At 40.1% G+C, this 14,764-nt stretch overlaps 1 protein-coding gene and 1 non-coding gene across 3 annotated transcripts in view; both read right to left on the bottom strand.

Annotated features, from left to right (window-relative positions):
- Positions 1-6,476: 6,476 nt before the first annotated feature.
- The window catches only part of CHD2 (chromodomain helicase DNA binding protein 2), a 98,338-nt gene continuing 90,050 nt past the window's right edge, over positions 6,477-14,764 (bottom strand). For both annotated transcript variants that reach the window (XM_075858220.1, XM_075858222.1), the window contains exons 36-39: positions 13,796-13,895; positions 11,657-11,861; positions 11,257-11,503; positions 6,477-11,104 (exon numbers count right to left, since the gene is read on the bottom strand). In XM_075858220.1, coding sequence (XP_075714335.1) covers positions 10,774-11,104; positions 11,257-11,503; positions 11,657-11,861; positions 13,796-13,895 — 883 coding nt within the window. In that variant the 3' untranslated portion in view covers positions 6,477-10,773. The remainder of the gene's footprint in view (positions 11,105-11,256; positions 11,504-11,656; positions 11,862-13,795; positions 13,896-14,764) is intronic.
- On the bottom strand, positions 13,164-13,292 carry LOC142751366 (small Cajal body-specific RNA 14). Its single transcript, XR_012882912.1, has one exon.

Below are 14,764 nucleotides of genomic sequence, written 5' to 3'. Positions count from 1 at the left end.
GTTGTACAAAAATGATCTTATGTATAACAATGTTTACACTGGTGCTTCACAAGAGCACAGACTCCGATGTCTATCTCAAAAAGCGGTTGCTCCTGCTGCAGCCGCCCGATCTCCCACCCCTCAAGTCTTAAGGCCTTATTCACACGAACGTGTCCATTTTGCGTGCGTAAAAAGCGCAGCGTTTTTCCTGCGTTGCAGTTCCGTGTGATATCCGTGTATGGTGCGTGTCTGCGTTTTTTACACCGCGTATGTCATCCGTATGTCACGTGTTTTTACGTCAGCAAAATAAACTGAAGGAGGTGGTTTTCTTTTTCTCATCATTTCTTTAGCAACTGTTGCGTGAAAAACGCACAGCACACGGATGTTCGTCCGTGATTTTCACGCACCCATTGACTTCAAAGGGTGCGTGATGCGCAAAAACCGCACAAGTATAGGATATGCAGTGAGTTTCACACAACGGACACACGCTGCGTGAAAAACACGGATTGTCTGAATGGCTCCATTGAATTACATAGGTCCGTGTGGCGTGCGTTTTTTTAACGCGCGTAACACGGACGTGAAATACGCTCGTGTGAATAAGGCCTAAGACTAAAGGTATTCTTTTTTTCTGGGGCAATGTGGCTCTCAGTTATTGGGGATCCTCAGGCAATTGGGGTACTCTGGTGACACTAACTAGTAGGGTCAGCCTCTTGAAAATAATTTTATTGCAGTATATCTTCAGAATCTTGCATATTATTCCAGTAGATCTCCTTGTCTGCAACGTTGCCTACACCTGCCCTATAAAATATCTTGAAATGATGCTCTATTGAGGGTATTTGAGAAACAATGGAGGAAATGAATTTTTGTGCCATTAAATTGCAAATTTTACTCTGAATTTATGGTGCAAATCTTCGCCTGCTTATAGCAGATTAACTCCTTAAGGTCTAAGCCTATTTTGGCCTTGTGGACACAGCCGATTTTTGCACATCTGACATGTGTTACTTTATGTGGTAATAACTCCAGAATGCTTTTGCCTATCCAAGCGATTCTGAGATTGTTTTCTCGTGACATGTTGTACTTTATGATACTAAAAAAATTTCATCGTTAAATTCAATATTTATTTGTAAAAAACACCAAAATTTTGAGAAAATTTGCAAAAATCTGCATTTTTCTAAATTGTAATGTGTCTGCTTGTAAAACAGATAGTAATACCACACAAAATAGTTACTAGTTAACATTTCCTATATGTCTACTTTATGTTTCCATCGTTTTTCGAACGTGCTTTTATTTTCCTAGGATATTACAAGGCTTAGAACTTTAGCTACAATTTCTCGCATTTTCAAGCAAATTTCAAAAGGCTATTTTTTCAGGGACCAGTTCAGTTCTGAAGTGGCTTTGATGGCCTTATTTATTAGAAACCCCCTATAAAACACCCCATTTTAAAAACTGCACCCCTCAAAGTATTCAAAACAGCATTCAGAAATTATTTTAACCCTTTAGGCATTTCGCAGGAAATAAAGCAAAGTAGAGGTGAAATTTACAAATTTCTATTTTTTTTTTACGAAATTCATTTGTAATACAGTTTTTTCTGTAACACAGAAGGTTTTACGAGAGAAACGCAACTCAATATTTATTGCCCAGGTTCTGCAGTTTTTAGAAATATCCCACATGTGGCCCTACTGTGGTAATGGACTGAAATACCGGCCTCAGAAGCAAAGGATCACCTAGTGGATTTTGGGGCCTCTATTTTATTAGACAATATTTTAGGCGCCATGTCAGGTTTGAAGAGGTCTTGTGGTGCCAAAACAGTGGAAACCCCCCTAAAGTGACCCCATTTTGGAAATTACACCCCTCAAGGAATTTTCAAGAGGTATAGTTAGCATTTATAGCCCACAGGTTTTTTGTTACATTTATTGGAACTTGTCTGTGAAAATGAAAATCTACTTTTTTTTTGAAAAAACGATGTTTTAGTTTTTACAAGGAATAAAGGAGAAAAAGCACCCCAACATTTGTAAAGCAATGTCTCCCGATTACGGCAATACCCCATATGTGGTAATAAACTGCTGTTTGGACCCACGGCAGGGCTCAGAAGGGAACGAGGGCCATTTGAATTTTGGAGCGCAGATTTTGCTGGAATGGTTTTTGGAGCATGTCGTGTTTGCAAAGCAGTGGAGGGACCATAACAGTGGAAACTCCCCAAAAGTGACCCCATTTTGGAAACTACACCCCTCAAGGAATTTTTCTAGGGGTTTAGTTAGCATTTTGACCCTACACGGTTTTTGCTGAATTTATGGGAATTATGCAGTGAAATTGAAAATCTAAATTTTTTCTAATAAAATGTAGTTTTAGCTCAGATTTGTTTGCAAAGCCCTGGAGGGACCATAACAGTGGAAACTCCCCAAAAGTGACCCCATTTGGGAAACCATACCCCTTGTGGAATTTATCTAGCGGTATAGTGAGCATTTTGACCCCACAGTTTTTTTGCTGAATTATTGGGATTATGCAGTGAAAATGAAAATCTACATTCTTTCCACTAAAATGTTGAATTGTTTTCATTTTCACAAGGAAGAAAGGAGAAAAAGCGCCCCAACAATTGTAAAGCAATTTCTCCCGATTACGGCAATACCCCATATGTGGTTATAAACTGCTGTTTGGGTACACCGCAGGGCTCAGAATGGCAGGAGTGCTACTTGGCATGTAGATTTTGGTTGATTGCTTTTTGGGCGCCATGTCGCATTTGCAGAGCCCCTGAGGTACCCGTACAGTAGAAACCCCTGAGAAGTGACTCCATTTTGGAAACTTTACCCCTCAGGGTAATCATGTAGGGGTGTACTGAGCATTTTGATCCCACAGGTGTTTCATAGATTGTATTAGAATGAGGCAGTGAAAATGGGAAAAAAAAAAAAATTCCCAAAAATATGTCGTTTTGAACCCAATTTTTTTCCCCACAAGGGGTAATAGGAGAAAAAACAACACATTATTTGTTACCCAATTTCTCCCGAGTACGGCAATACCCCATGTGTGGCCCTAAACTTCTATTTGGGCACATGGCAGAGCTCAAAATGGAAGGAGTACAGATTTTGCTGGACTGTTGTAGGGGCGCCATGTCACATTTGCAGAGCGCTCGTAGGTACCAGAGTGAGTGTAAAACCATGAGAAGTGACCCCATTTGGTAAACTACACCCCTCAATGCATTTATCATTGATCAGCTGATTCCCGGCAGTGATAACGCTGGCTCAGCTTCTGAGCCAGCGCCATCACATACACACGTCATGGAGCTGTGATTGGTCAGTCTGCTTTGACTGACCAATCACAGCGATCGCCGGCAGGAGACCGCTGTGAATGGTCCCCTGCCGTCTTACTGTGCCGATTAACTGTCATAAACAGTTGACGGCACAGTTCTGTCACCTTGTCCTTTGACAGGGTGACAGTTTTTAGCCAGGACGCATCGGTACGTCCCTGTGCCTTAAAGCACTTCAATGCATGACGTACCGGTACGTCCTGGTGCGTTAAGTGGTTTTAAAAGGGTTTTCCCATCAGAAACATTTATGACATATTCACAGGATATGTCATAAATGTCACATAGATGCGGGTCCCACCTCTTCTGTGTTGCGGCTGACACGTGTTATCCCCGACCATGATTTACGGAAACAGCATAGCTTGCTGAGCTACGCTGTTTCCATAAGTCCCATAGAACTGAATGGCAGTTACGGAAACAACGTAGCTCGCATGCTACGCTGCTTCCGTAACTGCCATTCACTACTATGCCAGTTACGGAAACAGCATAGCTCAGCAAGCTACGCTGTTTTCTTCATGGTTGTGAATTACTTGAGTTTGCCACAACACAGAGCGGCAGAACGGGGTTTAGGGGACCCTGTTCTAGAGATAGTTGCGGGACCCAGAGGTGGGACCCGCATCTATATGACATATCCTGTGGATATGTCATAAATGCCTCTGATGGGGAAACCCCTTTAAAGAGGCTCTGTCACCAGATTTTGCAACCCCTATCTCCTATTGCAGCAGATCGGCGCTGCAATGTAGATTACAGTAACGTTTTGTTTTTTTTAAAAACGAGCATTTTTGGCCAAGTTATGACCATTTTTATATTTATGCAAATGAGGCTTTCTAAAGTACAACTGGGCGTGTTTAAAGTTAAAGTACAACTGGGCGTGTATTGTGTGTACATCTGGGCGTTTTTACTTCTTTTACTAGCTGGGCGTTGTGAATAGAAGCATCATCCACTTCTCTTCACAACGCCCAGCCTCTGGCAGTGCACAGACACAGCGTGTTCTCGAGATATCACGCTGTGACGTCACTCACTTCCTGCCCCAGGTCCTGCATCGTGTCGGACGAGCGAGGACACATCGGCACCAGAGGCTACATTTGATTCTGCAGCAGCATCGGCGTTTGCAGGTAAGTCGATGTAGCTACTTACCTGCAAACGCTGATGCTGCTGCAGAATCAACTGTAGCCTCTGGTGCCGATGTGTCCTCGCTCGTCCGACACGATGCAGGACCTGGGGCAGGAAGTGACGTCACAGCGTGATCTCTCGAGAACACGCTGAGTGTCTGTGCACTGCCAGAAGCTGGGTGTTAACGAAGAGAAGTGGATGATGCTGATTCGTCAGCATCATACACTCCCATTCACAACGCCCAGCTAGTAAAAGAAGTAAAAACGCCCAGATGTACGTACATAATACACGCCCAGTTGGACTTTTACTTTAAACATGCCCAGTTGTACTTTAGAAAGCCTCATTTGCATAAATATAAAAATGGTCATAACTTGGCCAAAAATGCTCGTTTTAAAAAAAAAAACAAAAACGTTACTCTTCTCTACATTGCAGCGCCGATCTGCTGCAATAGGAGATAGGGGTTGCAAAATCTGGTGACAGAGCCTCTTTAAAGCTTCTGGCACACGGAGAGCCAAGGATACGCCAAATTTATTGGGGCATGCGCCTCTTAATAAAATTGGCGCGTTTTACACCAGCGAAGTCTGGATTAAGACTGGTGTCTGAAGCGCCAGTCTAAGTAAATCTGCCCCACTGTTCTAGGTGGTCTGAAGAGTCATAGGAAATTATAGGGAACCACTCTGGCTGTCAGAGCAATGGACATCTGATAAAATGGAATCAATGAAAGTGTGAACAGAACCGAACGATGCCAATTAAGTGCAACTGTGCGCGCTATACATGCCCCAAGGTGCTGATCTTGGAAACAGCTGATCATAAACCCTCTTCCGAGATCCGTGAAAGCCCAAACTCCTAAGAAGCAGGAAGAGCTTCAAAGTAAACTGGGGGCAAGGTTCATTTCCCAGCCTCTTGATTGGCACTTCTGACCCCACAATTAATAAAAGGAGGCAGGATTGGAAGGGGTTGTATATGAGTTTTACCCTGTCCTAAATTCCAGCCTGTTGGCACAATTTATTTTAAGCATTTCAGGAGCAGATATCAACAATTGTATAGTTAGATCGAACATCTAAAAAGAGCCACAAGACAGGTAAAATACAAACGTAAAAAAATTTCAATCACATTTTAATATACAAGAATGAAAAGTACAGCAGTTTACAATGTAGGAAAATTTAATACATACTATATAAACAAACTATTTACACGGGAAACACAAAGAAAATGGCCTTTTTTTTTAAACAAATATAAATTATTAATAACATAGCTTACTAAAGAATGGGGGTGGGTGATTTTGCAGTGAGACAAATGTTTAAACTGGTAAGTTTCTTTGACGAACGGTTTAAAAAAATAATAAAAAAAAGAGATTAGAGGGATGGAAACCTTATACAGTAACAGGAGAAACGCCATGGCTCATTGAAATCCTCTACTTCTGTATGGGCCATAGCTTTACTCCTAATTGTGACACGTAACTTCATTATCGAATACAATGATCTAAATCTTTCCTGGTTTTTAGTGTTTATAAGACGTTTCACATGGCTGTAATACGGCTGTATTTTAGTGCCTGTATTATAATATACCTGCGTTCTACTGAACTTGACATACATGACCATAGAATCCTATAATCATCTACGTTTTGTTCAGTAACATCGCTGGGGACAGTGACAACCCAGGCTTTTTTAAAAAATATTTTCTCAAAACCAGGATTGAAATCAATAGGATCTTCTCTATTGAATCCAATGCTGGTTTTTGAAAATAGGTGAAAAACGTGCCTTAGCTGCTGGACTGACCGCAACCTTTCTGAAGGACATTTCCTGAAGGTTAAGCACAATAGTTGCTTCATTTACAATAAAGACACAGTTAGGCTGGGTTCACACGAGCACATTAACGTCCGTAATGGACGGACGTATTTCAAACTCAGTGCAGGGAGCCGGGCTCCTAGCATCATAGTGATGTACGACGCTAGGAGTCCCTGCCTCTCCGTGGAACTACTGTCCCGTACTGAAAACATGATTACAGTACGGGACAGTTGTCCTGCAGAGAGGCAGGGACTGCTAGCATCGTACATAACTATGATGCTAGGAGCCCGGCTCCCTGGACTGAGTTCGAAATACGTCCGTCCATTACGGACGTTAATGTGCTCGTGTGAACCCAGCCTTATAGTCACAAAGTATTCGTTTTCAGTCAAAGTTTTACTGTGCAGCAAAATACTGGTTAATTACTACGCAACAGGTAGACCTGAAACAGTGGCATCCAAAAAAGTGCTCATTGGATAGAGAACGTAAAAAGTAAAACTAGATCTATAATAAAAATTATAGAAGCTAATGCACTAATCGGACTTTGCATCTGATGTCCCAGCTGAATCTGTGTATGGTCTTAAGGTTTAAAGGGATACTCTGATCACAGACTTTTTATCATGTCACTAAAGACAAGTTGATGGTGACGGATACACTGCCTCGTGGATTTCGGTAACTTGCATTCAGATCAGAGATTGGCTGTGGAAAACCGTTTTTGCCAGCAGATAAACATAACACTTTTGTACATGTAATTGTCCCATAAACCATCATTTTTGCAAGAATTACAGAGTTTAAATTAATAATAATAAAAAAACAAAATGCCATTTTGAAGAGAAAATACTTGGCCCCATGTAAAAAAAAAACAAAAAAAAAAACTGCAGGCAAAAAGTTCCAATGTTGCCCATAGCCACCAATCAGATCACTGCATTCATCTGGTGGACAACACTGACACTTCTTGTTTGCAGAGTTTTCACATGAAGAATTTCCTATTACAACCAGGTCATTGTAAAGGCTATTGGAGGTACTTCAGAAAATATTCCCATTGTACCAGTGTCCAGAATCACATCTAGGCAGTCACATCCCTTTTTGTACAACAAAGCAAACATGCAGTGATCATGGGAAAATACAAAGTTCCCTTAAGATGCACATGACTCAAATACCTGATGTGAAAAAGCAAGAAGATTCTTTTTCACTTTACGGATCACAGCACAAGATTGGAGACGACCATTCCTTTTCACACAAAACCTCCGTCATAGGAGTAAGTGAGAATTTCATATTACAACTCCCCATATAAATTACAATGAACAATGGCTTAGCTATTGCAGAACGTTGTAGACAGACACAAATACTAAGGCACTTGTACAGTTACTGTGACCCTTTCTTTATCAAACCAGGCTCTGTAGTAATTGCCTATTTAATACAATCTTGATTTAAATATTTTTTTTTCATTTCTGAATTTGCAAATACTAATGGGTGGATATTAATAATTGATTTCTGTATTATTCAAGCCTAATAATAGTAGAGTGCTAGGTGTTCAAGGTTGACAGACAGATAACCTTACTTATAGCTCATATGGTCAGGGGTTTACATTGTTAAAGGGTAACTAAACTTTCAAAAAACTTTTTGGACATGTCAGAAGTTTTGATCGGTGAGAATCCGAGCACCGAGACCTCCAGCGATCGTAAAAGTTTCTGATCGGTGTACGGATTCATAGACTTAGTATTGAGCCTGTACACTACCCCAAAGAAAGCCGATCAGAAACAAAGCGGTACAGCTCTCACCCGAGCGCTTCTGCTGCTTTGTTTTAGTGATGGGTGGGGGTCTTAGATGTTTTGATCGGTGGGGGTCCGAGCACTGACGTGTCACTATGACATGTCAAAAGTTTTTTTTAAAAGTTTAGTTACACTTTAATGGAAAATGAATGGGGCTGAGCTGGAATACCAGGCGCAGCCTATAGACAAGTGATGTACTGTGCCTGCAAACAAACCAATCATGTACAACCTCTTCATAAAGAGGCTCCCAATATTGCCCGAGTGACTACTATTCGTGTATTAGTCACTCTTTAATTTTCTGCCATTAATTGCAATTTAATTATTTACAGAAATCCAACCAAAGGCATCTTCTTATATTGTATATAAATAATGTAATATTTGAGGGTTGCCTACTCTCAACCCTAGATCAGATGAAGACGAGGTATGCTCCACCTGCACCTGACTGTAACAGTGTGCTGTACAGTTCATCGGACAGACAATGACATCACTCTGACACTGCTATGTGGGATATCCTTCTGTCATTCATACATAGAAAAATTCATTTTAATAGAATTAATATGGGGGCAAACACCTCTTTTGGTTTTACACCAGATACAGTCAGTGAATACTGCAGTGAATTAGTGCAAAGGTGAACACCAAAAAAATGTAACACCAAATCTTTCTAGATGTGCTTCTATTATCTTTTATAGGCCTATTTAGGCACATTGGCTCAGTATACACTAATAAAATGTTGTCTTACTTCAATAATTACAAGGATTAGGATAACATACCTAGGCAAATTTAAAATGTATTACTAATAGATCTTTAAAGAAGTCAGAGTTCCATTTATCTGATATAATGTTCCAAACACCTGAACTGAAATATTTAGAAGATACCATGCTGGCTTCCTACAGTTACCACTAGAGGGAGTTTAGGAGATTACTACATATTATTATTATACATGAACTTACTACAGAGTATGCAGTAAGCTCCCTCTAGTGGCAGATGCAAGTAGGCAGGCGTTTATCATTTTTGTTTACGTAGAGAATTTGGAGTACTGTATAAGACAAAAAAAACAGAACTCTGACTGCTATCAAGATTTGAGACATTAATCAGCACCAAATTTGAAACCTATTCAGATAAAAAAAAAAAAAAATACAACATTTTTTTCAAGGGTGGACTTTATCTTTAAAGGAGTTTTCCATCTTCTGACACCCCCACCGGATAGGTCATTAGTACATGATCTGTGGGGGTCTGACACCCGGACTCCGCACAGATCAGCTGGTCCGGTGCCTCCGTGTACCAGATGTACATGCCCGAAGCAGTTGGCTCCGGCAGTTCTGCAGCACGGCCGCTATGCAATGTACGGAGCCGACTGCTTCTGCCTCCGTACATAGTATTATGTGCCATAACATCCGGTGCCCGGAGCGGCTGATTGGTGCAAATTTTATCATTATATTCCATACCATACTTATTTTTACCAAAAACCGAAACAAAAAATGATCTCCCCTTGCTGGAATCTGTTCCAGTAGTTAGAAGAATGGATAGTAATAAGGATATAAAATACACTTATCTAAATGGACTGAAACAAGTAGCATAACTTGGAAATAAATGTATCCGCTATGGCAGAATGGCCCATGTCCCCGAGCTAGATGTACGAAGCATTAAGCAATTCTCCTGGGCACAAATACATACATATAGTAACCCAGAATATGTCTGTTAACACCATCTTCCTAATACTGCAATTATATTAAGAATATATCATTTTTTTGGCAAAAGCAGCACTTTGGGATTTGATTATATAAATGACTAGAAATACACATTTTGAAAGTTTCCGCTTTCAACTGATGGTAGCAGTCTAGAAAACAAAGGTGTCAAAGCAGATGGCTTGCTGCATCTTTTTAGGTTGTATTCTTACATACTTTGTCATTATTTTTATGCACAATAACAGCACTGTTTATAGCAACTGCACAGTATTATCAAGTGCTACACGCAGGGCAATGCTTGTGTATCATACAAAGAAAACTACTGTGAGTATATAGAAGTATGGCAACCCTGCTTAGTATTTTAGAAAATACTGAAATGGTAAGTGGATCATATATATATTAGAACGTCGTGGGTGCAGACAGATGGGGGTTAATTGACCGTAACGTCAGTTTGTTATAATCTGCCAGTCCTGATGCAATTCAATGATGAGGGATCCTAAATAGGTTTACTATTGCTCTTTATCAACTCTTGATATTGAAAAATGTTCCAAGTCATTCAAAATCTTGGGGGGGGGGGGGGGGGGGGAGAGAATATAAAGTATTAGATGATTTAGGTATGTTTGGTGTCAGGTCCACATAACAGGATATGAATTTGCTTTTCCCTTTCTGAACTAATAAAACAAAAAGTAATTTTGTGCATACGTTTTTGAAGCCGCAGCCACTCTTGGCTTTTCTTCACTGAATCTGTTAGAAAATATGATCTGAGCACTTATTATTTGAAAGATAAGTTAAACATTTGTCATATTCAGAAAACGCAGCAGACTTCGTTATGTTGACTACACCGCCCATTCTTCAAGAAATGTTTCATATTGTGGAGGAGTCCCAAATATCACCTAAGCACTCGAAACATAATTGAAATGATATAAAACGTAACAAGCTCATGGGAAATAAGAAATGTATCTGTTCACTTCATATGCTTGGCACAGGTTGAACTCTCACTGACAAGTGAGCCATATGCCTCATAGTATTATATCCAGGATTCCCGTCTCTCAACTGAGCACAGTCTATAGCAGCAAGGTCCACTTTAAGCAAGTGGCCATTGTGGGCTTTTCATTTGAGAACTTACAATGATACCGTCTCCCCTATGATTTCCGGGAGTTCCAATTATAGTCTGTACTCTGCTGTTCTAATGACCTGTCCAATGGAGATTTTGAATCGTGAGGAGATCTTTGAGCCGGGGGAGAACGAGGATGTGAAACAGAACGAGGGTCTGATAGAGTTGATGACTGCTGGGAAGAACTTTTATAATCCCCAGATTTTTCTGGGTGAAATGACCGATAGTGGTCCGAAGGTCCTTGACTATGGTATCCCATAGGTGGCCTGTGGTCAGACCCCATTCGTCTAAAGTCCTGCTGATGGTAACCCTGACCACGAAATTCGTCTGCTCGTCTCCGCTTATTGTCATGGTGATGTCTGTAGAAACATAAAACCAATTAGTATATACCGCTTTCTGTTGTTAGGTGCTAATGTCAAGTAATAATCATTCTTTCTTCAGACAACTTAATAGTAAAAACAGCCCAAACAATAGCTAATAAAAAATAATGTGCCATGTAATTGGCCAATACCTCTCATAATATTCCCTGTGACCTCTGTGATCCCGTTCATTGTTATACTGTTCATAAGGCCTCTTACGAGATGCAGTGTTTGGCCTGTAGTTTACAGAATTCCTCCGAGGATCACCATGAGGACGTCGATCAGAATAGTGATGTTCTTTGTACCGATGCTGCTCATACTGGTGGTGACGGTCTCCACTCCATTGCTGGTTGTTGTTGCCCCCATAGTTAAATTTCCGATCTCTCCACTCACCTCGATCTGAACAAAACAAAATAGTTATTGATAATTACCTATAAGCAAGGAAAAATAATGACCTTTGGTCTAGGAAGAATTAAAAACAGTGATAGTTGTTGAAAAAATAAACTAGCCATTGATCAGGACATGATGTGCGTTATTGTAGTTATTACTCACCGGCATTGTTGAACGGTCTTTTGTTGGGGCTGGTATAGTTCTCTCTTTGGTGCCCATGCATCTGTTGGGGTGGTGGTGGAAAAATATGAGGCTTTTGTTGCATATGGAGTCCATGTGGCTGGGAGATGACAGAGTCACGGCTGGACACCGATGGCTCGGACCGAAAAGGTTTCTTGCTTGGTGGTGTATCTTTTTTCTTATGCTCCTTACAATTGGAAACAAGGTATTGTAAAAATACAGCAAACATATCATGTAGCGCAGCTCATATGAAATTACACTAGGGCATGCAAGTGCACTCTTTCACGGAGATTCACTATGAGGGGGAAGTTTGTCTGCTTCATTATAAGAGTGCATAAACGAGATTAACCCTTTCATGACCAGTGGTGTGTTGGGCCTTCCTGACCAGAGCAAAATGACACCTTTTGGAAATCTGCATTCTAAAAGGTGAATTTTTTTTGTTTCCTAGTCTACCCCAATTTTTTTATATGTTTTTTGCGGAACACATAGGACTTTCTTATGATTTAGAATTGGAGACAATATGAACTAATTTTGTAGGTCTTTTTAGGGAAAAATAGTCATAAACAGGAAAACCGAAAATACTCTTTTAACTTACTATTTCATGCTATGGTTTCAGGTCGTTTGTTCAATGAATATTTACCCTAAAAATAATCCTCTAATTCTTCCGCTCATAGCGATACAAAATATGTGTACATTGTGTAAAGTATGACATCGCCATATCGCGGAGAAGAAAAATCCTATTTAAGCTTTAAAGGGTTTACCTCAACTTTGTAACTCGCGCCTGTCCCAAAAACGGGGTCCCCCACCCTTGTTCCTGTCTGCTGAAGCAGCCGCTGCATCCAGGCTGTAAAGGTGGTTGGGTTCCGGAAACCGCCTAGCTCAATGAGCTATGCGGCTTCCGTAATTCCGATAGAAGTCAAGACACATATTGAGTCTTCTCTTCGCCATCTTTTGATGCCGCCAAGTGGTCCCAGTCCTGTGCTTTAAGTTAATGTAGAAACTTTGCAGTGCGCCCTTAATATATACTTGTATATTATCAATATTTGTGTGCATTGAATGGCAGTATTTGCGTACAGTATATGGCTGCATAATTTGTGTGTACACTATATGGCAGTATTTATTTATATGTACAATATTTGGTTGCATTATTTGTGTGCAATATATAGTCATATTTAGGTGCACAGTTTTTGGCGGCATTATTTGTGTGCAGTATTTGGTCTCAATATTTTTGTGTATAATATATGGCGGCATATTTTTTTTAATTTAACATGTAATATGAATGTTGATTTTTAATCCGGCGACCACAAAAAATGATTTGGCTCCTAAATTTTTTAACTTAGAACCAAAGATGCTCAAGAACTTTTATTTTCGCCTGGAGCCCTGCAATGACTTTTTAAACATTAAGGGTTTTGAAGGAACTGATCATTTTATGAACTTTATCATACTGAATAGGAATAATTTAAGTTAATAATGGAAAGACTAAAATTTCTATGTATGGAGCCATCGCACAGGAAGCCCAATGTCTATACAGACCCTGTCGGCAGGAACCAATTCATTTATGTGGCAGACTGAAGTCACATTAAACAGGTAATTAATGCAACAAAGCAAAGTATGCCACAAAGAGTCCTGTGAGAGGAATTGAACTCTGGATCTTCGACACTGTATGCCAAACACTTAACCACTAACCCACAACCTATACATACACCTAAATTACAATACAGGCTATGAACCAAATATTGTGTGTCGTCTATGAAGAAACAGCCATTCATTTGAATAACAATAACCACAATCAATGGAATTATTTACTTAACCCCTTAAAGGCCTGGCCTATTTTGGCCCATGCATTCTTTTTTGGTTTCTCATCATTGCATTCCAAGAGCCATAACGTTGACATTTTTCTGTCGACATAGCTGTATGAGGGCTTGATTTTTTGCAGGTTGAGTTGTATTTTGAATGGCACCATTTTAGGGTACATATAACCTATTGATTAAATTAACTCTTTTGTGGGAGGGGGAATGGAGAAATTTTCCATCGTTTTTTGCGCTTTAAATTTTGTGCCGGGACACTTACGGCAATAGCAAATATGCATAATTTATATTAATGTATACATTAATAATTTACCTCCTCTTCCTGGGACCTCTTTTTATGAGCCATCTTGTACAACTTGTGCAACTTCCTGGCACCAAATTCAGTGAATTTGGAGACAAAAATCCAAAGATTCCTATGAACACAAATAAAACATAATTATTAATCAATGAACAGATGCTTAGAAATGTCATTAGAGAAACTTAGAATAGAAATAACTTTCTAAAAGTTACTCAACCACTTGCGGACCGCCCATAGACTATAAACGTTCGGACGGTCCGCAATTAACTCTGCAGGTAAGTTATAGAACGTCCTGAAGAGAAACACTGTTTGCTGCTCTGTAGCGGTATTTAGCTCCATGATACAGCTGTATCACGGAGCTCTACCCAGAGACCAATCAGCGAAGTCTCTGGGCATGTGATCATTGTGCTATATAGTATAGTTTGAGGCTGGGGCCACACGGCGACTTTGGCCACAATACAATTCGCACGGCCAAAGATCACTATGTTACGTAGTCTACATGGCAAGTAATGACAGTGAATGCGGTCGCGGTAATTTTATTTGCGACGTAGGCTACCGGACAAAGCGATGGGACCTGTGTCGTGACCAACGTCATTGTGTAGCCCCAGCATATAACTATACTATATATAAATATATAAGAGAGAGACAGACAGACAGATACGAGATAGATAATTATATCTTTATCTTTTTATCTAAATTGCATTTTTTTTTTGTTATACAAATAAAGATTATTATTTCTATATATCTATCTCTTTCATAATGTATAGATATATTGTACAGTTTTAGGCTGGGGATACACAGCGACTAGCTGCGACACTGGTCGCATGCACAAAGATCGCTTTGGAAAATTCGCCCTCCAAAAGCCAGTTTGCGCTCCATTCATTGTAAGCTCCGCTTTGCACCCAGTGTGTAAGACACGCACATATATTTGACTTCAGCAGAAGTTGCCAAATATGTATTCAGGTGTGTTTGCCCAGAAGCATG

The sequence above is a fragment of the Rhinoderma darwinii genome, chromosome 3 (genome assembly GCF_050947455.1).
Source record: "Rhinoderma darwinii isolate aRhiDar2 chromosome 3, aRhiDar2.hap1, whole genome shotgun sequence".
NCBI lineage: Eukaryota > Metazoa > Chordata > Amphibia > Anura > Rhinodermatidae > Rhinoderma > Rhinoderma darwinii.
This window is presented reverse-complemented; position numbering and strand designations above follow the sequence as displayed.